At 42.1% G+C, this 25,239-nt stretch overlaps 1 protein-coding gene across 9 annotated transcripts in view; it reads right to left on the bottom strand.

The window, feature by feature from the left end:
• The window catches only part of LOC123993159 (protein furry homolog), a 208,333-nt gene that overhangs the window by 73,280 nt on the left and 109,814 nt on the right, over positions 1-25,239 (bottom strand). For all 9 annotated transcript variants that reach the window (XR_006831382.1, XR_006831384.1, XR_006831383.1 and 6 more), the window contains exons 28-40: positions 25,058-25,218; positions 20,611-20,721; positions 19,377-19,531; positions 17,345-17,444; positions 16,627-16,798; positions 13,522-13,787; positions 11,873-12,019; positions 11,483-11,651; positions 11,092-11,182; positions 10,405-10,487; positions 8,472-8,622; positions 7,973-8,076; positions 5,389-5,577 (exon numbers count right to left, since the gene is read on the bottom strand). Coding sequence is in view for 6 of the 9 variants with exons in the window: in XM_046295005.1 (XP_046150961.1) it covers positions 5,389-5,577; positions 7,973-8,076; positions 8,472-8,622; positions 10,405-10,487; positions 11,092-11,182; positions 11,483-11,651; positions 11,873-12,019; positions 13,522-13,787; positions 16,627-16,798; positions 17,345-17,444; positions 19,377-19,531; positions 20,611-20,721; positions 25,058-25,218 (1,899 nt within the window). In the remaining 3 variants the exon portion in view is untranslated. The remainder of the gene's footprint in view (positions 1-5,388; positions 5,578-7,972; positions 8,077-8,471; positions 8,623-10,404; positions 10,488-11,091; positions 11,183-11,482; positions 11,652-11,872; positions 12,020-13,521; positions 13,788-16,626; positions 16,799-17,344; positions 17,445-19,376; positions 19,532-20,610; positions 20,722-25,057; positions 25,219-25,239) is intronic.

The following is a 25,239-nucleotide window of genomic DNA, read 5'->3' as shown; positions in this document are numbered from 1 at the left end:
GGATGAGAGAGGGGTGAGAGGAGGGAGATGGGAGAGGGAAAGAGAGAAGGAGAAGGAGAGGAGTCAAAATAGGGACTGTTCAGAAGGCACAAGACAGGATGAAACACTTTGAAACAGAGGAGGTGCAACGTGAACTTCAAAACCGTGTTTAATGAACAGCACCCAGTTAACGGGGGTACGTTTTGTGGTTTCACATTACTTCCTCACTGCTCCTGTTGTGAATCCAATGCAGCAAGGTGTGAGGTGAACTCTATACTCTGTTTTTCTATATTATATAAAATCCAAGAAACTAGCTTGTCCCTAGTCAGGTCAAGTGAAGTTTTCTTTATCGAGTCAAGTATGTCATAAAATAATAATGCTATCAACATATATATTTTTTAACAAGAGGATAAGTAGTCCTATGTTGAATACAGTGGAGGCTCCTCAGAGGAGGAAGGGGAGGGCCATCCTCGGTGAATTTCTTAAAAATACAAATAATGAATCAAAGCTATCCTTTTTAGATAAACTATACTAAATATATTCCAGTCACCAAAAAATGGATTTAACACACTGCAATGAAGTACTACAGTAGCCTCAGCAGCACTCTGTTGTAGCCGGTATAGCCGGAGGACAGCTAGCTTCTGTCCTCTGGGTACATTGACTTCAATACAAAACCTAGGAGGCTCATGTCTTTCATCCCCTTCCATAGACTTAAACATTAATTATGACAACTTCCGGAGGACGCCCTCTAACCTATCAGAGCTCTTGCAGCATGAACTGGGATGTTGTGCACCCAATCAAAGGATCAGAGAGATCAACTGCAGCTAGCTAGTTTAGCTTACTCAAACACCCAGCTCAGAGGGCTCCTATATTAGCTAGCTGGCTATGGCTATCCAGCACTGGAACTCTTCCAAGTAAAGGTAAGCTTTGGTTTTATTAATTTATTGCCACCTTGGCCCGCCGGTGTAGCTGCTTTCTGATTGTACACTGTACTGCATGATTGTAGTGGGTTTACTAAAGCGTTAATTCTAGTAATTCTAGTTGCCTATGACGTGACAACAATGTAGGCTGTGTGTTGCGGTTAACGGTCATGATGTTTTTTCGCCTGGTCACAGACAGCTGATGTGTTGTGCAATGAAGTCCACAAGCGAAGTGAAAAGGTGAGAGGAGGAGAGCGCGTAGATAATTGCGAGAAGGAATTATATATAAAACGAGCAAAGTGATCATGCTGTTTTTATGTGGCTGCTATGAAAGTGAACTGTTTGCGTGTGACCAGGGGTGTATTCATTCCGCCGACACTGTTGAAAACATTTTCTTAAATGGAAGCAAACGGAACAAAACGGGGATAAACATACCTGACTTTGTCAAATAGAATCTCTAATTTGCAACTGTTGGACTAATGATTACACCCTAGATCAGCTAGATGCAGGCAAGCGTGTGCAAGGCGGTATTGAATGTGTTGCGGTCTGTCACCTTGATTAGTCAAAATTCTTTCTAGTTTACGTTGTAAACTTTCATTCATAGGCTAGGATGTAGCAAACTCATTATGCGTACAGGGAAATTTGAAGTATCATGTAGTAGCTTAAACCTATCGATGTTACATTGAGCTGGGTGAATGGAATATGAATGACTGTCATCCAATATGCTGTAATAGAAATAAGAAATAATATCATCCTCCATCATCTTAAACGGCACCAACCGCCACTGGTTGAATATGTAACTTTCTAGACATGGCAATTCGCATACTGCCCCAACAGATCCACAGATGACGCAATCTCAATCGCACTCCATACTGCCCTTTCCCACCTGGACAAATGCAACACCTCTTTAAGGAATACCTAGGATAGGATAAGTAATCCTTCTCACCCCCCCCCCCCCTTTAAGATTTAGATGCACTATTGTAAAGTGCCTGTTCTACTGGATGTCATAAGGTGAATGCACCAATTTGTAAGTCGCTCTGGATAAGAGCGTCTGCTAAACGACTTAAATGTAAATGTTAAATGTATGTGAGAATGCTGTTCATTGGCTACATCTCAGTATTCAACACCATAGTGCCCACAAAGCTCATCACTAAGCTAAGGACCCTGGGACTAAACACCTCCCCCTCTGCAACTGGATCTTGGACTTCCTGATGGTCCGACCCCAGGTGGTGCGGGTGGGCAACAACACAGATGACACGCTGATCCTCAACATGGGGGCCCCTCAGGGGTGCATGCTTAGTCCCCTCATGTACACCCTGTGAACCCACAACTGTGTGACCAAACAAGACTCCAACACCATTAAGTCTGCTGATGACACAACAGTGATAGGCCCGATCACAGACAATGATGAGACAGCCTATAGGGAGGAGGTCAGAGACCTGGCAGTGTGGTGCCAGGACAACAACCTCTAATTCAATGTGAGCAAGACAAAGGAGCTGACCGTGGACTACAGGAAAAGGCAGGCTGAGTAGGCCCCCATTAACATCGCCGGGGCTGTAGAGGAGAGGGTCGACCAAGTTCCTTGGTGTCCACATCACCAATGAAGTATCATGGTCCAAACACACCAAGACAGTCATGAAGAGGGCAAGACAACACCTTTTCCCCTCAGGAAAAGGCATGGGTCCCCAGATCCTCAAAAAGTTGTACAGCTGCACCATCGAGAGCATCCTGACCAGTTGCATCATTGCCTAGTATGGCAACTACTCAGCATCTGACCGTAAGGCGCTACAGAGGGTAGTGTCTAAGGCCCAGTACATCACTGGGGCCAAGCTTCCTGCCATCCAGGACCTATATACTAGGCGGTGTCAGAGGAAGGCCTGAAAAATGTCAAAAGATTCCAGTCACCCAAGTCATAGACTGTTCTCTCTGCTACCGCACGGCAAGCGTTTTTTAAAACTTATTTAGTAAATATTTTATTATCTCTATTTCTTGAACTGCATTGTTGGTTAATGGCTTGTAACTAAGCATTTCATGGTAAAGTCTACACCTGTTGTATTGGGCGCATATGACAAATAACATTTCATTTGATAAGAAACTGTGCTCTCCCTTGAAAGGAATATAAGCCATTCCCTGTTGATGCCTGTACCTAGATTAACCATGGATAAAAGCAATGTGTCCAGTGCTACGCTCCGTCCCATAGACCCCCATAGAACCACAAGGCTGTCTGTCTAGGATGGTGAGTTTGATAAAACGGAAAATTCCTTTATTTTTTTTTTATAGTAAAAAATATAAAACGCAACATTTTACAGAGTTACGGTTCATATAAGGAAATCATGAAATTAAAATAAATGAATTAGGCTCTAATCTATGGATTTCACATGAGTGCATATACAAATATCTGTTGGGGACAGACACATTTTTTAAAGCTGTGGATCAGATAACCAGCCAGTACCTGTTGTGACCATCATTTGCCTCATACATCTCCTTCGCATTCAGTTGATCGAAATATGTGGGAACTGGGACACGCTGTCATACACGTCAATCCAGAGCATCCCAAACATGCTCAATGGGTGACATAACTGGTGAGTATGCAGGCCATGGAAGAACTGGGACATTTTATACTTCCAGGAATTGTGTATAGATCCTTGCGGCCGATGAATGGCATGACAATGGGCTTCAGGATCGGTTTGACGTTATCTCTGTGCATTCAAATTGCCATCGATAATATGCTATTGTGTTCGCTGTCCGTAGCTTATGTCTGCCCTCATCATAACCCCACTGCCACCATGGGGCACTCTGTTCACAACGTTGACATCAACAAACCACTCGCCCACACGACGCCATACAAGCTGTCTGCAATCTACCCGGTATAGTTGAAACCAGGATTCCCAAGAGAAGAGCACATTTCTCAAGTGTGCCAGTGACCTTCGAAGATGGGAATTTGCCCTTCTGCAGTCAGGTCAAGACCCTGGTGAGGACGATGAGCACGCAGATGAGCTTCCCTGAGATGGTTTCTGACAGTTTGTGCAGAAAGTCTTTGGTTGTGCAAACCCACAGTTTCATCAGCTGTCCAGGTGGCTGGTCTCTGACGATCCCACAGGGATCCTGGGAGTATGTCCTGGGATGGCGTGGTTACACATGGTCTGCGGTTGTGAGACCATTTGGACATACTGCCAAATTCTCAAAATCGACGTTGGAGGCGGCTTATGGTAGGGAAATTAACATTAAATTCTCTGGCAACAGCTCTGGTAGACATTCCTGCAGTCAGCATGCCAGTTGCAAGCTCCCTCAACTTGAGACATCTGTGGCATTGTGTTGTGTGACAAAACTGCACATTTTACCTGTGTAATGATCATGCTGTTTGTGGGTGTGTAAATTTCTGTAATCTTTTATTTTAGCTCATGAAACATGGGACCAACACTTTACATGTTGCATTTATACTGCGTTCATCCACCTCTGGCCTGCTCGCCTCCCTACCACTGAGGAAGTACAGTTCCCGCTCAGCCCAGTCAAAACTGTTCGCTGCTCTGGCTCCCCAATGGTGGAACAAACTCCCTCACGACGCCAGGACAGCGGAGTCAATCACCACCTTCCGGAGACACCTGAAACCCCACCTCTTTAAGGAATACTTAGGATAGGATAAAGTAATCCTTCTCACCCCCCCCCCTTAAAATATTTAGATGCACTATTGTAAAGTGGCTGTTCCACTGGATGTCATAAGGTGAATGCACCAATTTGTAAGTCGCTCTGGATAAGAGCGTCTGCTAAATGACTTAAATGTAAATGTAAATGTATATTTTTGTTCAGTGTATGTATATATTCTTTTACAAATAGGCAGAATATACAGCATTGAACAAATACATTTTTTGACAATGCCTTTCTTTACTGCCCCGAGGGGATAATACAAGGAATTGAATTGACATGAGTTTTTTACTAAAGGGAGATAAATGCATTTGCACCTTTTAGCTACACTTGTCCCATCTTTAGACACTATTAACTCCCAAATGAGATATGCAGTGGCACCATTTACCAAGAATCCTTTCTGATGCACTCCAATCAAAATGGTATTAAATGATCTTAATGGCCTAAGGAATGAGTAACAGGAATACTTATCGATTCAATCCAAATAACTAAAATACGGAGCATACGCGTCTATACGACAGCAGAGCTCAAAAGCACTGTGTATTCGGCATAAAACGGGATGAAACAGGTAGGGACTATTAGAAGTTGTCCAATAAGAAATGCTAATTTCCAATTTTCATTTAACCCCCCCCCCCCTCAAAACAATGCATAAAAATCCATTTGGAAACCACCATCTCAGAACTGATGACATGTAATTGCAGGTGCTTATTTTAATTGTTATAGTTTTAAAACATCAACTTTGATTTAGACCACACATGTTATGATAAAGACAAAAGTTTTTTTTTTTTTTATCAGTTGCATTCCCTAATGTACACTGGCCAGGAATCTATTCTGTACTATGTACTACCTGTAGTAGTGAAGTATTCAGGCTGGTAGCTTGACTTGCTGGTCAAGGTCTTGCTGCTATTGACCTCTCGTGTCTGCAGCAGGACGGAGGCGATATTCTGGAAGTTGCGGTTGCAGGACAGCGTGATGAGTAGGTGCAGGAGGAGACGCTTGCTGTGCTCAAACACCTCGGGACGGTAGTGATCCATGCCTGGTCGTGAAAAAATACATCATAATACAGTGCCAGCAGATACAGTGGGGTCCAAAATGTTTGACACCCTTGATAAAAATCTGCAATAATTACTGTATAAAATACATAACTCAAATACTGAGCTGTATTGTATGCTCAAAGAAATAGGGAAATTATTTTATACTAATACAATTGCTTAGAGAAAGGGATTTGGTTAAACAAGTAATACTTTTTTTCTCTCAAAAAGGTAGGGGTCAGAATTATTGAAACCCCTAAAGAAGAAGAAATATAGTAGAAGAAATATAGTAGTGAAAAGTTGAGTACTTGGTCCCATATTCCTAAAGTAGCATGCAATGACTACATCAAGCTTGTGACTCTACAAACTCATTGGATGCATTTGCAGTTTGTTTTAGATTAAGTTAGGGATGCACGATATAACGGTAAGCATATCGGAATCGGACGTAGCTAAAAATGCCAACATTAGCTTTGGCCCGATGTCTCGTTTAACGGTGATGTGCAAAACCGATGTCAACGCTGACGTGCATACCTATATAACGTAGGTAGATGTAATGATGCCATGAAAAATAAAGCGCTACACAGAATAAAAGCATAGAAACACTAAGGACACACTTCCAACAACTAAACAAGTTCAAGTCAAGCAGTCCTTTGAAAGAGTAAGAACATTTCAGTGAGACAACTCAAAGGCAAAATCCATTAACACCAAGATAATGAAATTCATTGCCCATGACAATCAACAGTGCTCTAAACATCGAGAACCTCAAGCCCCGGTACACACTACCAAGTAAGTCGTTTTTCAGCTCTATTTTTCAGACGTTGCCCTACCAGAATTACATAGTATTGTTGAAACGAACATTTCAGCGAGACAACGCCAAGATAATGGAAATCATTGCCTTTGACTATCAACCGTTCTCTGCCGTGGATGATGTTGGCTTTCGCAGAATGGTCAAGCACTGGTACACACTAGCAAGTAGGCACTATTTTTCAGATGTTGTCCTACTGGAGTTGCACAGTACTGTTGAAACACACATCCATGAGCTACTTGAGCATGAGCATGCTGAGTCTGACAGCACAGTGGGTCGACGAGGATTTCGTACTGAGGAAAGCCATATTGCATGCTCAAAAATGCGCTGGTTCTCATACCGCTGCTGCCATTTCAATGGCATTTGAGAACACATTTGATTGAGAACACGACCAACTGACTGGAGAAATAAGCTCATCAACTGCATCTGCAGCAGATGTGATACCCTCTGTCATGGCAATGAAACACCTACTCAACAAAACCTATGTCGGAAGTTAACTTGAAAAAAAAAGTACTCTACAAGAGGCTGTGATCCAGCAACTCGGTGGCATTCTCTCTGAGCTTCTACTGTGTCGCCACCATGCTTGATGCTAGGTACAAGGACCACTACTTCGATGCAAACAAGAAACAGGGTTTACGTGAAATGTTAGACACAGTTGGACAAGTTGGAATGATGAAATCCTGGTTGAGGCTGAACAAATTACCAACGAAACAGCACAGCAAGTAAGTGAAAGAAATAGGTTTTGATTATGTTTTACTGGTAATGGGGACATACGTAAATTCCCCAAATATTACTTTTTGGTCAGTGTGTGTGTGTTTCAACTATTTAACTGTACTAGAATGCTTAAAAGGCCGCAACATTTTTTAATATCAGTTATCGGTATCGGCCAAGAATGTCATATGGGCGCAATCCTAGGTTTAGTTTTTATTTTGTCCCCAATAGAAATGAATGGTAAATAATGTAGTGTGTCATTTTAGAGTAGCATTTATTATACGCAACAATAACATTTTCTAAACACTTCTACATTCATGTGGATGCTACCTGAATGAATCGTGAATAATGATGAAATCATCTGAAACACAACCAAAATGAACTGCAAAATGCATCCTACCAGTTTGTAGAATCACACGCTTGATGTAGTCATTGAGTGCTAGGAATATGGGACCAAATACTAAACTTTTGACTACTTTATTTATAACAATCCTTCAGGGTGTTAATACATTTGACCCCTCTCTCTTTCTTTGAGCCATGGTATTAATATAAAATAATATAACTTCCAAATTTTGGGAGCATACAATATCGCTCAGTATTTAATTATTTATTTTATACAGTCATTATTGCTCATCTTTATCAAGGGTGTCAATATTTCTGACCCCAGTGTAAAACCTTCCATACAGCGCCTTTAGCAGTGGAATAACATGGTGATACGACACAGGGTTGGGATTCATTTGTATTGCTCCATTGTCTCCATCTGTAATTACGGGGCAAAGCATTTGGCAGCAAATGCCAGCTACTTTGTAGCGTGTCCGAGTTGGAGCAAGTGCGGAATCGGTTAATTCAGTACTTCCTCATTGACAAGTATGTTCTCGTCATACCCAGAAAGAGGGCGTGGAGCAGCAGTGGCAGGTGCAAGGCCCAGTCTTCTCTCACACCGTGGTCAACCACCATCTCGGTCATGAAGATCACCGCGATGTTAAACCTACAGACACATATCAACAATGTACAGTACCAGTCCAAAGTTTGGACACAACCAACTCATTCCAGTGGATTTCGACATTGTAGAATAATTAGTAGAGACATCTAAACTATAAAAAATAACACATATGGAATCATGTAGAACTTAAACTGACAGGGTAAAAATCTGTTGTTCTGAACAAGGCAGCTAACCCACTGTTCCTAGGCTGTCATTGAAAATAAGAATTTGTTCTTAACTGACTTGCCTAGTTAAATAAAGGTACAATTGTTATAAAATCATGTAGGGTTAAGGGTTAAACAAATCAAAATATATTTCATATATGAGATTCTTCAAAGTAGCCACCCTTTGCCTTGATGACAGCTTTGCACACTCTTGTGTGCGTGCCTGTGTGTGTGTACCTGTGTAGAGGTCCCTTAGGAGTGATGGTTTCAGGGAGGTAGTCCACAAGGGGAGCCCAGCAGCCTCCGTTGACTGGCATAGGCAAAGGGAGTGGCTGATTGGTCTCCACAACGCTCATCAGCCAACCAGTGTACGGCGGAAGGGGCTCACCTAGGGATCACATAGGAAGTTACACTCATGACAAAGTAGGGCAAGAGTCGCCAGGCCACACCCTCTCCAGGGTCATGTTCAGTGTGGCATACTAGGGCAAAACCAGTGTTTCTTATTGGACACTTTCTAGTAGCTGGTACCTCCCCGTTTCCCTTATTGCAAAATGTTTCATCCCCTTTCTGTCTACTGAATGCAACCCTGTTTGCATTTAGCACTCAGACCCCATCTTTCCCCAAAGAAAATGTTATGAGCATTCCTGTGAATACATGCACCCACCATTCTACTGCCTTTCAAAGCAATAACTGTGTCTGTTGATGGCAGGCATGTTAAGTCATTGAGGAGGGCTATAGTGCAGAGGATCAGTGTTCTTTAAAGTTCTTCTTTAGAAAGGTCATTGTGTTTGGCGAGCCGAGCAGGACTGTCTCAGCTCTAGCATGGTCTTATCTGTTTGTGCTTTAGCCAACTCCTCTAACTATCATCATGCAATTTGTTTCAGTTTGAGGAATTGGCTCTGACCTCGGTTGTGTTCATTAGGGCACACCATAGAAAGATGTTTTGCAAAAAGAAAACAAGCATTTCTTATTGGACCTTCTTGTTTCACTCAGTTGTATTCTGTTTTGTGCCTAGTGAACATGACCCAGGCTACCTCTGCTCCAGAGAGTAAAACCAATGAATAGCAAAAATGAGTTTTGGGGTAACCGGCTGTTTACTGGTATTATCTGAGAGGCCCTGTCACATAGCTGCTTGTGTGTTTCACTGCCAGTTCTTACAAAGGATCTCCTACGAGCTCCTGGCCTATCATGCATTATCAATGGCACTAACTTAGACAGCCATGTAAAGTACCTGCATGGTTTTGGCACTGGTTCCGACTGATGTTTGTGCTTATAAATCGCTCTATGGACACCGTGGCCCGAAATGGTTTGCATTGAACGATAGCTCTGGTTGCCACGGACACATTAGTATATTCTGAGCCTGTGTGACGTAGGATGTGAAATCTGAAACCACTTTAGGCTGGGATGTCCCTCCTACCATTTCATTCGCTCTGCCGACTGTCCATGAACTCCTGGCTGAACTCTACTTCACAGCTACTGACAAAGCACATACCTGCAATCCTTACATCGTACCGCATTAGGAGAGTGTGGATTCATCACTGTAGCATAGATCGAGTTAGAGCCATTTATCAAAAATAATGCATAGATTTTAAACAAAAAAACGTTTATATTTGTTATGGACATACAAGTATATTAAGAGATGAAAGGCGAATTCCTAACGAGTTCAGGAAGCCAAGCTAGATATTCACCGCGATGGGGGCAGGCGTTTTGATCAAGAGAGACCTTAAGAAAATATGTAAATGTTCTCTTCACACTAAACATACAAATATGTATTTTATAGTTTTAAGGAAGGTGAAATCTTATACGTTTCAAGCAGACCACCATAGTCCCTGTGTCCAAGAACACTAAGGTAACCTGCCTAAATGACTACCAACCCGTAACACTCACGTCTGTAGCCATGAAATGCTCACATCAACACCATTATCCCAGAAACTCTATTGACCCACTCCAATTTGCATACAGCACCAACAGATGACGCAATCTCTATTGCACTCCACACTGCCCTTTCCCATCTCTTCGGTCATAAGAGACGGTAGTGGCAACATTATGTACAAAATGAGTAAAAAAATAAGTTACAAACAATGCAGATAAACAAACAAAAACACACAATCGGTTGGGGGCATGTAAAATATAATCCTGTACATAGAATATATCTATAATCTCTACTCACTCTTCTCCTCCTCGTAGGAGCCTCCAGAACTGTTGCTGTATCGGGATTCCAGGCAGTTGTGGTGCCTCATGATGTTACTCAACCTGGATCACAAAGGTCAGAGGTCAGAGGTTGTCGCCATGGCTACTGCAACAGACAATCTATTATATTGACAAGATAGTCGAGTGACAGCTCTAGCATGTCCACAAAGATGGAAGGCAGGCGGGGGTGACGAGATCAGGTTGGACCATTCTAGTCAATGAGAGGGCAGATACGCAAGTGAACAGGCAGAACGCCGATATAAAGTAGTTTTTTTCAAAGTTGCTGAAATGCCATCCTAACCATAAGGAAATGTACATTTGATCAAATAAGCCTCATGTAGCAAATGATCAATTACTTTTTTGTTCACCAAATTTGACACTCTCATTGTACCTCCATATAAACATTCCTCACCTCGTGGTCTTATTCTCATGTCAACCCTTTCGCTTCACCACATTTCATCTAACCTGGTCCCAGATGTGACAATGAAGGAGTTGACATGATAGCACAAACAGATCTAGGACCAAGTTATATTTCACCTTGTCGGGTCCCAGATCTCTTTGTGCTGTTTTGTCAACAATCGTGGTTGTTGCCATATCAAACGGAGTTGGCAAAACAGCACAAAGAGATTTGAGACCAGGCCCCATTCCCGGGACTGTGCTACTATACCTCTCTTCGTTCTCTTTGGCTGCTTTAATGTCATCTGCGTCAGGGAAACTCTCTTGGCCAGCAAATACAGTGTTGCTACTGGATGTTGTACCTAAAAAAAAGTACAAGGTTTATAGACACAATGAATTCAATGATACATATTGTGAACGTTTTGGGAAATGTAAAATGTATGATAAAAATCTGATGTGGTAACTTTCCTTTGTGTAACATAATGTTACTACCAGAGGCGGAAGCGGAGGTCGATATGTCCAGTCTGACTGACTGTGTTAGTGGGTTCGTTCATGTTCATGTTTGTGCGTATGCGTGTGTTTGTTAGTGTGTTTATCTGTGTTTGTTTTAATCCGTGTTTGTGTGTTCGTACTTTTGTCTTTGTGCGTGTCTCTACCTATACCTGAGGTGGCGGTGGAGGTCTTGCTGGTGGCAGCGAAGCAGTAGAAAGGTGGGTTGTCACAGTGCTGTACCACAGGGTTGACCGGGTCTGTCTGCTGCAGCTCAAACAACAGCTCCTCCATGGTCTGAATGGTGTTGTTACGACACAGGTAGATCACCACCTTCTTGATCTGGAACACACACGGAAGCAGGAACACACACAAGCACGCACAGACACAAACAAAGGGTTAGAATTTGAGAAAACGAACCCTAAGGTATCAACGTTAGTTTTCTCTGTATTGTTCTACGGCGGCATGGTTGAGCTTAATTATCTTCTCATATTTTTGAATGGTTTTAAATACACTTTATTCAGACAGTAATGAAATGAAAGGGGTTCTAAGGCAGCACTCACATAAGGCAGCAGAGAAGTGTCGCTGCTGACTCCACACAGACTGATGAGGAACTGCAGGGTAGTCCTCAGATTGTTGGTCCACCTGTCGTTGCTGGCCAGAGCGTTCCAGACATTCTCCATCTCTGGTCCTGGAACGTCATCACCGTACTGACAAGACAGGGCAAAGTAACAGCGATAAGTAACATTAACAAGAGAATGACAACTTTCATTGACAAACATATACAGTGCATTCGGAAAGTATTCACACCCTTTGGCTTTTTCCACATTCTGTTACGTTACAGCCTTATCCTAAAATATATATTTTTTTATGTTTCCCTCATCAATCTACACACAGTACCCCATAATGATGAAGTGAAAACAAGTTTGACATTTTTGCAAATTTAAAACAGAAATAACTTATTTACATAAGCATTCAGACCTTTTGCTATGAGACTCGAAATTGAGCTAAGGTGCATCTTGTTTCCATTTATCATACTTGAGATGTTTCCACAACTTGATTGGAGTCCACCTGTGTTAAATTCAATTGGTTGGACATGATTTGGAAAGGCACACACCTGTCTGTATAAGGTCCCACAGTTGACAGTGCATGTCAGAGAAAACACCATGCCATGAGTTCGAAGGAATTGTTCATAGAGCTCCGAGACAGGATTGTGTCGAGGCACAGATCTGGGGAAGGGTACCAAAACATTTCTGCAGCATTGAAGGTCCCCAAGAACACAGTGGCCTCCATTCTTAAATGGATGAAGTTTGGAACCACCAAGACTCTTCCTAGAGCTGGCCGCCCGGCCAAATTGAGCAATCGGGTGAAAAGGGCCTTGGTCTGAGAGGTTCCCAAGAACCCGATGGTGACTGTGACAGAGCTCCAGAGTTTGTGGAGATGGGAGAACCTTCCAGAAGGACACCCATCTCTGCAGCACTACAACAATCAGGCCTTTATGGTAGAGAAGCCAGACGGAAGCCACACCTCAGGCAAATGACAGCTCGCTTGGAGTTTGTCAAAAGGCAGCAAGAGGACTCTCAGACCATGAAAAACAAAATTCTCTGGTCTAATGAAACCAAGATTGAACGCTTTGGCCTGAATGCCAAGCCTAACGTCTGGTGGAAACCAAGATAACGCAGGAGTGGCTTCGGGACAAGTCTCTGAATGTCCTATAGTGGCCCAGCCAGAGTTCAGACTTGAACCCGATCGAGAGACCTGAAAATAGCTGTGCAGTGACGCTCCCCATCTAAACTGACAGAGCTTGAGAGGATCTGCAGAGAAGAATGGGAGAAACTCCACAAACAGGTGTGCCAAGTTGTAGAGTCATACCCAAGAAGACTCAAGACTGTAATCGCTGCCAAAGGTGCTGAGTAAAGGGTCTGAATACTTATGTAAATATCATATCCGTTTAAAAAAAAAAACTATTTTCACATGGTAATTATGGTATATTGTGTGTGGATTGATGAGGAAGAAAATCGAATGAATCCATTTTAATAAGGATGTAACGTAACAAAATGTGGGAAAAGTCAAGGGGTCTGAATACTTTCCAAATGTACGGTATGTGCTCATATTTGTATTGTAAGTGCTATTGTGCTAAGTGTTATTGCTCCAATGTTTCCTGTATGTTGTCTGCCTTTCAACGAGCAATACACACACACACAATCCTGACCTTGGCGGTCATGAACATGAGGTTGTTAAGGACCAGCGAGGTGGCCAACAGCGAGCCCCAGCCCATTCCCCTTAGGGTGTGTTGGGGGACTTGTCCCGCGGTGGTGCCGGTCCGGTCCGGGGTCTCCTCCTCAGGGCTGCAGGGGCTGGAGACCGGTGGCAGCAGGCAGCTGTCCATCAGTTCGATGTTAGAGAGCCAGGGCAGCAGGTAGGTCAGCATGATCTGACGACCGTTGGGGTGAGTGGTAGGGAAACGCTGGCTAACCTCTGGGACAGGAGATAGAAACACAGCAGAGCAGAAACATTTATGAATTCATAAAAAGTCAAAGTTACAAAGTCACTCCCTCCAGGATTTTGTTGTGGTATTTGTGGACAAAAATGCTTGATTTTGGTGTGGCAATTATGACATTTTGCATGGCAATTTGTGATGATTTTTGTCCAGTTTGTCATAAATACACTGATGGGGGAAAAACATTTGTTGACGTGTGTATTGATTAAACAATGTTATGTGGTAAAATTGATTGATTTGTAAAAGTGGTGATTGGTTCAAATTGAGAGCCCTTTTATGGCAGTGCGGTAATTCGACAGTTTTATGCAGTAATATTACAGTGATTGGACTGTTACATATGATAATAGTGCAGTGATTGGTCAAATTTGCAAGCACTCACTTGACATATGGGGAATTGTTGATTTTGCGCCTAAAAAATGCAACCTCAGAATCGCTAAATCCTGGAGGGACTATAAAGTTGTCCTCTGCAGAGGGAGGGGTAGAAGCATAGGATCTGTTGTGCCACTATAGATCATAATGAATCAGATTATTATGGACAGGGAGGACATGCTCCCAGATCAGCACTCCTACCCTGAGCCCTTGATAAATACAGGCCCTGTTTGTATTTGTATTTATTATTATCCCCATTAGCAGCTACTCTTCCTGGGGATCAGAAAAATTAAGGCAGTTATACAATTTTAAAAACATTACAATACATTCATAACATATTTCACAACACACTGTGTGCCCTCAGGCCCCTACTGCACTACCAAATATCTACAACACAAATTCCATGTGCGCCTATGTTTGAGTTGCTTCACAGTCCCCGCTGTTCCATAAGGTTTATTTTTATCTGTTTTTTAAAAATATTATTCTACTGCTGCATCAGTTATCGTATGTGGAATAGAGTTCCATGTAGTCATGGCTCTATGTAGTACTGTACGCCTCCCGTAGTCTGTTCTGGACTTGGAGACTGTGAAGAGACCTCTTGTGGCATGTCTTGTGGGGTATGCATGGGTGTCTGAACTGTGTGCTAGTCATTTAAACAGACAGCTCTGTGCTTTCATCATGTCAATACCTCTCACAAATACAAGTAGTGAAGTCAATCTCTCCTCCACTTTCAGCCAGGAGAGATTGACCTGCATATTATTAATGTTTGCTCTCTGTGTAGATCCAAGGGCCAGCCGTGTTGCCCTGTTCTGAGCCAATTGCAATTTTCATAATTCCCTTTTTGTGGCACCTGACCACACAACTGAACAGTAGTCCAGGTGTGACAAAACCAGGGCCTGTAGGACCTGCCTTGTTGATAGTGTTGTTAAGAAGGCAGAACACTTTTATGGACAGACTTCTCCCTATCTTAGCTACTGTTGTGTCAATATGTTTTGACCATGACAGTTGCCTCAACTTGCTCAATTTCCACATGATTTATTACAAGTTTTAGTTGAGGTTTACGGTTTAGTGAATGATTTGTCCAAGTACAATGCTTTTAGTTTTGGAATGATTTAGGACTAACTTATTCCTGTACCACCCATTCTGAAACTAACTCTTTAAGTGTTGCAGTCATTTCAGTCGCTAGCTGGCGTTAATAGGGTGAATCATCCGCATACTTAGACACACTCGAAGCCAGCGGCATATTGTCAGTAAAGATTGAAAAAAGTAAGGAATTCCAGAGAGGGAGCACACGTGACAGTACCCCCTCCCCAACGCTCGGCCCCAGCCGCAGGACGCCAACCAAGATGACGATCCCGGGGATCAGAAGCAGACCCTTCACCTCTGCTAATGTGCAGAAACCTGATGAACCGGCTGAGGAGCGGGCCTTCCAGGTAGCTCCGGCTCCAACACCCGGACCCGACATCACTCCCAACACACACATAAAAATAAAAAAAACACTCCCCGATGCCACCCTTTGTTGAGTCTTCATTCTGTAACGATATATTCTGAGTCAGGAAGCAAGTTCAGGGAGTGAATACATTTAATAAATGAACAAAACAAGAAACAAACAGCACACCGACATGAAACAGGAATAATGACGACTGGGGAAGAAACCAAAGGGAGGGACATATAAAGGGCAGGTAATCAAGGTGATGAGTCCAGGTGTCATTATGTGCGTAACCCTGGTGACAGGTGTGCGCCCTAACGAGCAGCCTGGTGACCTAGAAGCCGGAGAGGGAGCACACATGACAGTTGTTGCTTAATAGGGTTAAAAGCTAATATACATTTCATACCTGAATACCAATGAGTTAAATGTCCTGTGCACAGCAGTGCGTCTTCTACAAGGTGCTGGTAATGACAGGATGGCAGAGTATCCGAAACACAGCTGAAAAACGGTACATTTGAAGAAACAACGACTTCCAATCAATACTTATTTTTAGGATTATGAGTATCGAATCAACGTCGTCTGTCCTCGTCATTGTCTGTTTTCATCCTTGTTTCTGATAACTGATTATCATTTGATAGCTGATGATCGGTGTATTTATTTGGTCCAGTTTATACTGACACAATTCCTCTGAATCAGAACCCGCTTCACTGTTCCTATAGCAAAGAGCAGTGGGAGCTTCCATAGCAAACTGACAGGAAACCTTTTTGAGTGGAAAGCGCCATCCTAACACACAAACACACATTTAGCAGGAAGCCAAATGAAGATGACCTGCTTGTGAGTACTATGTGAGTACGACACACACACACACACACACACACACACACACACACACACACACACACACACACACACACACACACACACACACACACACACACACACACACACACACACACACACACACACACACACACACACACACACACACACACACACACACACACACACACACACAATACCTGAGAAGAGAGGCAGAGTGAGTTCGGGGTACATCCTAGCCAGTTGCTGTGAGAGCTGGGCTAGAGAGACGTTGTAGAGGGGAGGCAGAGGTCTGTGGGTCCTATTCAGGATACTACTGGGCTTCTGGTCTGCTATCGTCTTGGAATACACAAGCAGCTTTGCCTCCAGAATCTGGTTATCAAGAAAGAACACTCTTAGTCCAGGATATTATCAGTCATGGTTGGGGTCCATTCTAATTACATTCACATTTTGACATTTATTGGGATGAGTCTTGTCCTTGAGGCAGAACTGAGTGATTTCCATTAGATGGGCCAGTTGCAAAGTCAAAATTGCCTTTATTGTAAAAATGTGCTTTTTGGTCTTAATTTAAGGTTGGATTAGGCATAGAGCTTGCAGTGTGATTAAGGTTAGGGTTAAGGTTAGGTGTATAACCAGATTTTATGACTTTGCGGCTGTGCCACCTCGCAGCCACTCTAAAGACCTGCTTCCAGAACAAGATTCATGACAAAAAGCATTAACCTGCATTCATTTCAGCTAATTCAGGAAGTAAACTGTAAAAACCCTGTTATCAGTTAACAATGGAAGGATATCATACATTTATTTAGATAATCCATCTATGTACATCCTACAGATTGAGTCTATTGGGTGTATTGGTTTGCTGAGCGTCTATAGACAGACTGTTCAAATAAAGTTGTACTCAGTGTAGTTCGTCCTTACCTGCATTAGCTGCATTGAGATATCATACATTTCCCTGCTGGTGTCTGATGCCTTGAAGAGCACCAAATTCAACAAAGTCACGATGTCACAGGGATAGTTTCTGCAAGTGAAGGATAATCCAGATTAATATCATATTTGGTAACACTTTACAGTACTTAATAAAGCTTGTAGGCGTAATGCATTATGATGAATGCATAAATAGGGTGTCCACCCACACTGCCTAGAGTGGGTGAAAGAGTGCGTTTATGAAAATTCTCTTACATATCATTAATATTACATTCTAAAAGTCGGATTTTGTAAACGAATGCATCCGATAATAAGCACTGAGCTCTGTTGACATGGCGGTGCAGGTTTCTCGTTACGACTTTTGAGTATTTTACATTTTGTGGTCGTCGTCTTCAAAGTTGTTTCCACGGGTCGCAAATTGCTAAATTAGCATTACACGTGCTGAATTAAATGTAAAAGTCTTTGAAAATAAAAATCTTGGAATACACTCTGTGACATTTTAACAGAGCACTGAGATAAACTTATTTTGGTAAGAAATCTTAGAAAAAGAACTGGAATTTCGAATAAATATGAAACTACTGTCAAAATCGATATCCATCTTACCTCTATATTGGTTTTTTTTGTCCTGCGGATTTCGAGAAGAAAGATGACAGGAAATGGGAAAGTGAGCCTGTCAGGTAGCCAGCTATGTATATTTTGAACCAAGGTAACCAGTAGCCTTAATTCTTGCACAGAATCCAGCCTAGCTGACGCAAGGCAAGTTCTGATTTTTTTACCACTTTTTTTTCTCCCTAATTCTGTCCATCATAAAAGTGTAACCACTCCAATAACTTCAGAACGTATTATGATAGAGACATGAGGTTGGGGCCATTGGTTTTCTTAGAGGAGCATGTATCTACACAATTAACATATTATCTTACCCATTGGACAATGATGTTGTATAAAGCATTATACCAGCAGGTTAAACGATTACAGACTTTCAACAAATAATGATGTTTCAGTTCAGTATTTGAAGTGGAAGGTTGAGTTATGTAACAGAGGGGCGGCATTTGATCAGTTCCTACTCATGATGTCTATAGTAGAGCGGTTCCTACCAATGATCTGTATGATTCTTAACTTAGTTCATTTGGACGCAGTCTATCACAGTGTCATCTGTTTTGTCACCAAAGCCCCATACACTACCCACCATTGCAACCTGTATGCTCTTGTTGGCTGGTCCTCACTACATATTCGTCGCCAAACCCACTGGCTCCAGGTCATCTATAAGTCTTTGCTAGGTAAACCCCCGCCTTATCTCAGCTCACTGGTCACCATAGCAACACCCACCGGTAGCACGCACTCCAGCAGGTATATTTCACTGGTCATCCCCAAAGCAAACACCTCCTTTGGCCACCTTTCCTTCCAGTTCTCTACTGCCAATGACTGGAACAAATTGCAAAAATCACTGAAGTTGGAAACTTATATCTCCCTCACTAACTTCAAGCATCGGCTGTCAGAGCTGCTTACCGATCGCTGCAGCTGTACACAGCCCATCTGTAAATAGCCCACCCAACCTACTACCTACCTCATCCCTATATTTGTTTTTTTTCGGCTCTTTTGCACACCAGTATTTCTACTTGCACATCGTCATCTGCACATCTATCACTCCAGTGTTAATTGCTAAATTGTAATTACTTTGCCACTATGGCCTATTTATTGCCTTACCTCCTTGCACACACTGTATACAGATTTTCTATTGTGTTATTGACTGTACGTTTGTTTATCCCATGTGTAACTCTGTGTTGTGTTTTTGTCGCACTCCTTTGCTTTATCTTGGCCAGGTCGCAGTTGTAAATGATAACTTGTCTTCAACTGGCCTACCTGGTCAAATAAAGGTGAAATAAAAAAAAATATCTGCTGCCACAGAAGGTGACCTTTGAGTAGTTTCTACTTCTTTACAGTGATGACCAAATGTTCTTAACTTTCTACTTGTGCCAGAGATGGTGGAATTAGAAGGGTTCCTACCAATGATGTCTGTAGTTCCTACCTGCTGCCACAGATGGTGGTGATGGCCTTGAAACAGCCAGAGGCCAGTTGGTAGGAGCCGGTGAAACAGCGGTCGACCGCCCAGTTAAACAGGTTGACCTGGTCAGCATTCAACTCCAGCAGCAGAATAACTACCTCACAGCCCAGCTGGCGAACCTAGTGGTCAATGACAGGTGGTCAGTGCCAGTGTGTTTGTGTGTGTGTGCCGGTGTACGTGACCACCATCAACTACTTTGAGCAACCAAACTACCAGATAAATCATGCATCTTCAATGACGATTTGATCGTTGGTGATACGTTCAAAGCTGAACAAAAACATAACTGGAGGTGTTGCTCTGCAATAACGAATGGGGGAGGGAAAGTGTCATTAGACAGAAATATTCCATACTACACACAGTATATCCATATTGAAAGGTGAATGCCTCTGAGGTGTAAATGGTTTCCTCCTTTTTTTAAAACCTTGAGTAAAACTAGTTTGAAAGGGTAGTAGAAGCTATATGACATCTGTCTTAGCAGGATGAATCCCATTTTCAGGGCAACATGCCTAATTTTTACTGTTCATTCCAAGGTTAAAGAATGTAAACACTAGCCTGGTCCCAGATCTGTTTGTGTTGTATAGCTGACAATGACCATACGAGTTGGCAAGACAGCACAAACAGATCTGGGACGAGGCTGTGTAAACACTAAACACCAGAACACAAGCTGAAAGTCAACTTTGAATGAGGGAGTAAAAAAACATATACAGAGAAGGACAGGTGCTTCATCCATTCTGTCATGTTAGAAATGGACAAATAATTGAGCAAATTTACCCTGAGACAAAAGCACCGGATCAAAACAATTAGGGAACAGTTGGTAGGAGCTGATGTTGTTTTACTGTAAGGAAACTAAGCAAACTATCAGAGCGCTAAAGTAAGTGTGTGTGTGTGTGTGTGTGTGTGTGTGTGTGTGTGTGTGTGTGTGTGTGTGTGTGTGTGTGTGTGTGTGTGTGTGTGTGTGTGTGTGTGTGTGTGTGTGTGTGTGTGTGTGTGTGTGTGTGTGTGTGTGTGTGGCAATTTTAAGATCAAGGGTTAGGTTTAGGATTAGGTCTACAATTAGGGTTGGGGTTAGTGGTAAGGATTAGGGAACAGGGAAAATAGGATTTTGAATGGAAATACATTTTAGGTCCCCAAAAGGATAGAATAACTAAATGCGTGTGTGTGGGGGGTGTTTGTGTGTGTGATTGGCCACATCACATACCTGTAGGTCCTGGCAGGCTAGAATGTTATCCAGCCACTTATAGAGGTATCCGTCTGGGGACAGTCCAACGTTGTCGAACACAGGTCCACAGCACAACACCGCAGACATGGCCTAGAGAAACACACACACACACACACTCTCTAGAAACAGTAGAACATGGCATGCACAGATCACATGCAGTAGGACCAACCCCATTCTCTCTCAGGATCATTCAGACACCTCATTCCTAATAAAGGTTAGGTGCTGTATAGCTTCTGTACCGTCACCCTGTGAGTTCCCGCACTAACCATGGAGGTTGGGTAGTGCTGCTTATACAGTGCCTTCAGAAAGTATTCACATTCCTTGACTTTTTCCACAATTTGTTGTGTTACTGGCCTACACACAATACCTCATCAGGCAAAGTGGACTTGTGTTTTTTGAAAATATTACAAATGGATTAAAAATGAAAGGCTGAAAGGTCTTGAGTCAATAAATATTCAACCCCTTTGTTATGGCAAGTCTAAATATGTTCAGAAGTAAAACTTTGCTAAACAAGTCACATAATAAGTTGCATGGACTCACTCTGTGGGCAATAATAGTGTTTAACATGATTTTGAATGACTACCTTCTCTGTACCCCACACATACAGATAATTTTAAGGTCCCCCAGTCAAGCAGTGCATTTCAAACAGATTCAACCACAAAGACCAGGGAGGTTGTCCAATGTCTTGCAAAGAAGGGCACCTATTGGTAGATGGGTATTTTTTTTAAAGCAGACATCAAATATCCCCTTGAGATTGGTGGAGTTATTAATTACACTTTGGAGGCTGTATCAATACACTCAGTCACTACAAAGATACAGGTGTCCTTCCTAACTCAGTTGCCGGAGAGGAAGGAAACCGCCATGATTTTACCATGAAGCCAATGGGTACTTTAAAATAGTTACAGAGTTTAATGGCTGTGATAGGAGAAAACTGAGGATGGATCAACAACATTAGTTACTCCTCAATACTACCCTAATTGACAAAGTGAAAAGAAGGAAGCCTGTACATAATAATAAATATTCCATAACAGGCATCCTGTTTGCAACAAGGCACTAAAGTAATACCGAAAATAATGTGGCAAAGCAATTAACTTTTTGTCCTGAATAAAATGTGCTGTTTGGGGCAAATCCAATACAACACATTACTGAGTACCACTCTCCATATATTCAAGTGTAGTGGTGGCTGCATCATGTTATGGGTATGCTTGTAATCGTTAAGGACTGGGGAGTTTTTCAGGATAAAAAAAACAGAATATAGCTGAGCACAGGCAAAATCCTCAGGGAAAACATTGTTCATTATGCTAGCCACCAGACATTGGAATATGAATTCATCTTTCAGCAGGACAATAGCCTAAAACACAAGGCAAAATCTACACAAGTTTCTTACCAAGAAGACAGTGAATGTTCCTGAGTGGCCGAGTTACAGTTTTGACTTAAATCGGCTTGAAAATCTATGTCAAGACTTGAAAATGGTTGTCTAGCAATGATCAACAATCAATTTGACAGAGTTTGAAGAATTTTGAAAAGAATAATGGGCAAATATTGTACAACCCAGGTGTGCAAATCTCTTAGAGACTTATCCAGAGAGATTTTAACATGTATTGACTCAGGGCTCAGAATACTTATGTAATTTAGATATTTCTGTATTTCATTTTCAATACATTTGCAAACATTTGAAAAACATGTTTTCACTTTGTCACAATGAGATATTGTGTGTAGATGGGTGAGAAAAACATATTTAATCCATTGCAAATTCAGGCTGTAACACAACAAGATTTGGAATAAGTCAAGGGATATGAATACTTTCTGAAGGCACTGTAGCTTTTGTACCATCACCCAGTGGTTCTAGCACTAACCATTAAGGTTGGGTGGTTCAATGTACAGCTCAGCTTTTGTACAATGGTACCTAACACTGACCATGAAGGTTGCTGTTCAGGACTGCTTTGTCCTTTCTGAGATAAGACACCCAAAGGGATGAATTGCAGTCATGTTATGAAGGAAATGCATTCATCTATGATGAGAATAATGAAAAATATCTCACTAGCTTATATTATGAGGTTATTGTTTTTGATGCTCGGGAACTGACTGAAATGACACGCTTTACACGATAGTAATGGCAGCACACAGGATCTGTTGATAGAAGCGTTGCGCTGTTGAACCCAGATCAAGCTCTTAGAAAAAAGGGTTCCAAAAGGGTTATTTGGCTGTCCCCACAGCATAACCCTTTTTGGTTCCAGGTAGCACCCTTTTGGGTACCATGTAGAACCCTCTGTTGAAAGGGTTCTAAATGTAAACCAAAACGTTTATACTTTGAACCAAAAGGGTTCTACCTGGAACCAAAAAGGGTTATTCAAAGGATTTTCCTAAGGGGACAGCCAAAGATCCCTTTTAGCTAATTTTCCCCAAACATCGGACAGCCCCTAACTCCGGACACTCTAGCGGTTAAAGGATTAAATCACCTCAAGATCAACATTTAAATCGACTAGAACATAACGGTAAATTTTGTGACAAAAGACCCCCTTCTAACTATCTGACCACCGATTTTCATTGTAAGTTAAGTAAGGTTTTGAGAGTTTTTGAAAAAGTTATGTAAATATACATACACATTTTGTGGGACATGCTGTATTTTGTCAGATTCAACTACGCGACAGACCACAAAAATTGCGGAAGACTAGCCAACTAGTCAACTATATAGACATAGGAAACACTTCGGATACAAGGTTGGTGTCTTTTTTTAAACAAAATGAAACAGATATATCTTGTAGTTTAACAAAATAGTAAGGTGGTCAATAACTGATAATACGAGACTTTTTGCTAAGCCGCTTATCAAAAAGCTGATAGTAGTAGTATATCCACTGAAATGTCAAACATGCTAATTGCTAACCCGTTAGCTAACATTTTTACGACACCAACAATCACAAAACATTGACGGCTTGATCACACTGTTGAAGGCAAAATATTTTTTAAACGCGGTTGAATATAGTTCTAGATAGCACCTATTTTTCTAAGAGTGTACCTCCCAACAGCACAGTGATAGTATTTCAAAGCCTGTTGGAACAATGGTGTGAACCACTGGTACAGAAGCTGATAGAAATGTCCAGCAGTTATCCATGCAAAGTAGATGGTCTCCCTGTCACAGGGAGTAGATCAGCCAACAACGCTGACATCATTTTAAATGGTGTAGCCCCTTTGCACCAAGATACACAGCAAACAGTCAGACAACTGGGACTGGAATGTCCCCCAAACATAGGCTTGGTCAGTATCACATTTATAACCTAACATTTCTTAGAAACGGTGGACATTCAATGTTGTCTTGACATGGTTTGGATTCCAGCTATAAATTGACCGTAGTCCATATGGTACAAAATCTACAGTATGTGTGGAGTTGAGGGATAAAGTTAGAAAATGGACTGGAGTCAAAAGAAGCAGCAGCAGGGAAAAGTTGAAATGTAGCACTGGCTAAGCTGCAAATGAACATTGCCGCATCATCGTACGGTAACTTAAACCCTATCCAGCGTGTCGCCTCCGGATCATTTCCCAAGTACATGTTTTATAAGTCGTGCTGCAGAACCAGGGAAATCTCCCATGAGGAACAACATGTACTTTAACCCTTAACACAGAGGGGAAGGTGTTAATGCGTATTAGAGGTACTGGAGTTCAGAGGAAGTGGGCTGGAGAGTTTATGGACTACGGCATGGAAGTGGACATCTGCCTGGCCTAGATGGTCAACTCTGAAATAAAATGACTGGTTATTTACACGGGATAAGACACGGGAACAAGACAATAACAAATACACATGTCCTACTGCAACGCCATCTTGGATAGATAAGGGTATTGGGTATATACCCTTATCTATCCAAGATTGCGTTGCAGTGTCAAAAGGTGTCAAAAGCATTCCACAGGGATGCTGGCCCATGTGTTTCCCACAGTTGTGTCATGTTGGCTGGATGTCCTTTGGGTGGTGGACCATTCTTGATACACGTGGGAAACTGTTGAGCTTGAAAAACGCAGCAGAGTTGCAGTTCTTGACACAAAATGGTGCACCTGGCACCTACTACCATACTCCTTTCAAAGGCACTTAAATATTTTGTCTTGCCTATTCAACTTCTGAAAGCCACACATACACAATCCATGTTTCAAATGTCTCAAGGCTTAAAAATCATTCTTTAACCTGTCTCCTCCCTTCATTTACACTAATTGAAGAGGATTTAACAAGTGATTATAGCATTCACCTGGATTCACCTGGTCAGTCTATGTCATGGAAAGAGGTGTTCACAATGTGTTGTACACTCAGTGTATATACATATTCATATTTTTATATACAGTACAGTTCAATGAAATACAAAACATAAAACTGTTCAACACTTTGTGACAAATGGTTTAGCAAAAGCGCTATACAAATAACAAATGTGATTGTTTGATGTACCTTGAGGGCGCAGTACTGGTATCTGGTGATCTGGTGGTTCCTGTCACTGTAACGATCGAGAGGCGTGAACATGACGCTGAAGGGACCAGCCCATTGGCTGAACAGGATGAAGAGGTGGTGCCTTAGGCTCTGCTGCGGGAAGAGGAAGCGTCGGTGGTGGACTGGAGGAGAAGAGGGGGAGA

Source organism: Oncorhynchus gorbuscha, linkage group LG13 (genome assembly GCF_021184085.1).
Source record: "Oncorhynchus gorbuscha isolate QuinsamMale2020 ecotype Even-year linkage group LG13, OgorEven_v1.0, whole genome shotgun sequence".
NCBI classification, from domain to species: domain Eukaryota; kingdom Metazoa; phylum Chordata; class Actinopteri; order Salmoniformes; family Salmonidae; genus Oncorhynchus; species Oncorhynchus gorbuscha.
Note: the sequence above shows the minus strand (reverse complement) of the source record. Positions and strands in the feature narration are given on the sequence as shown.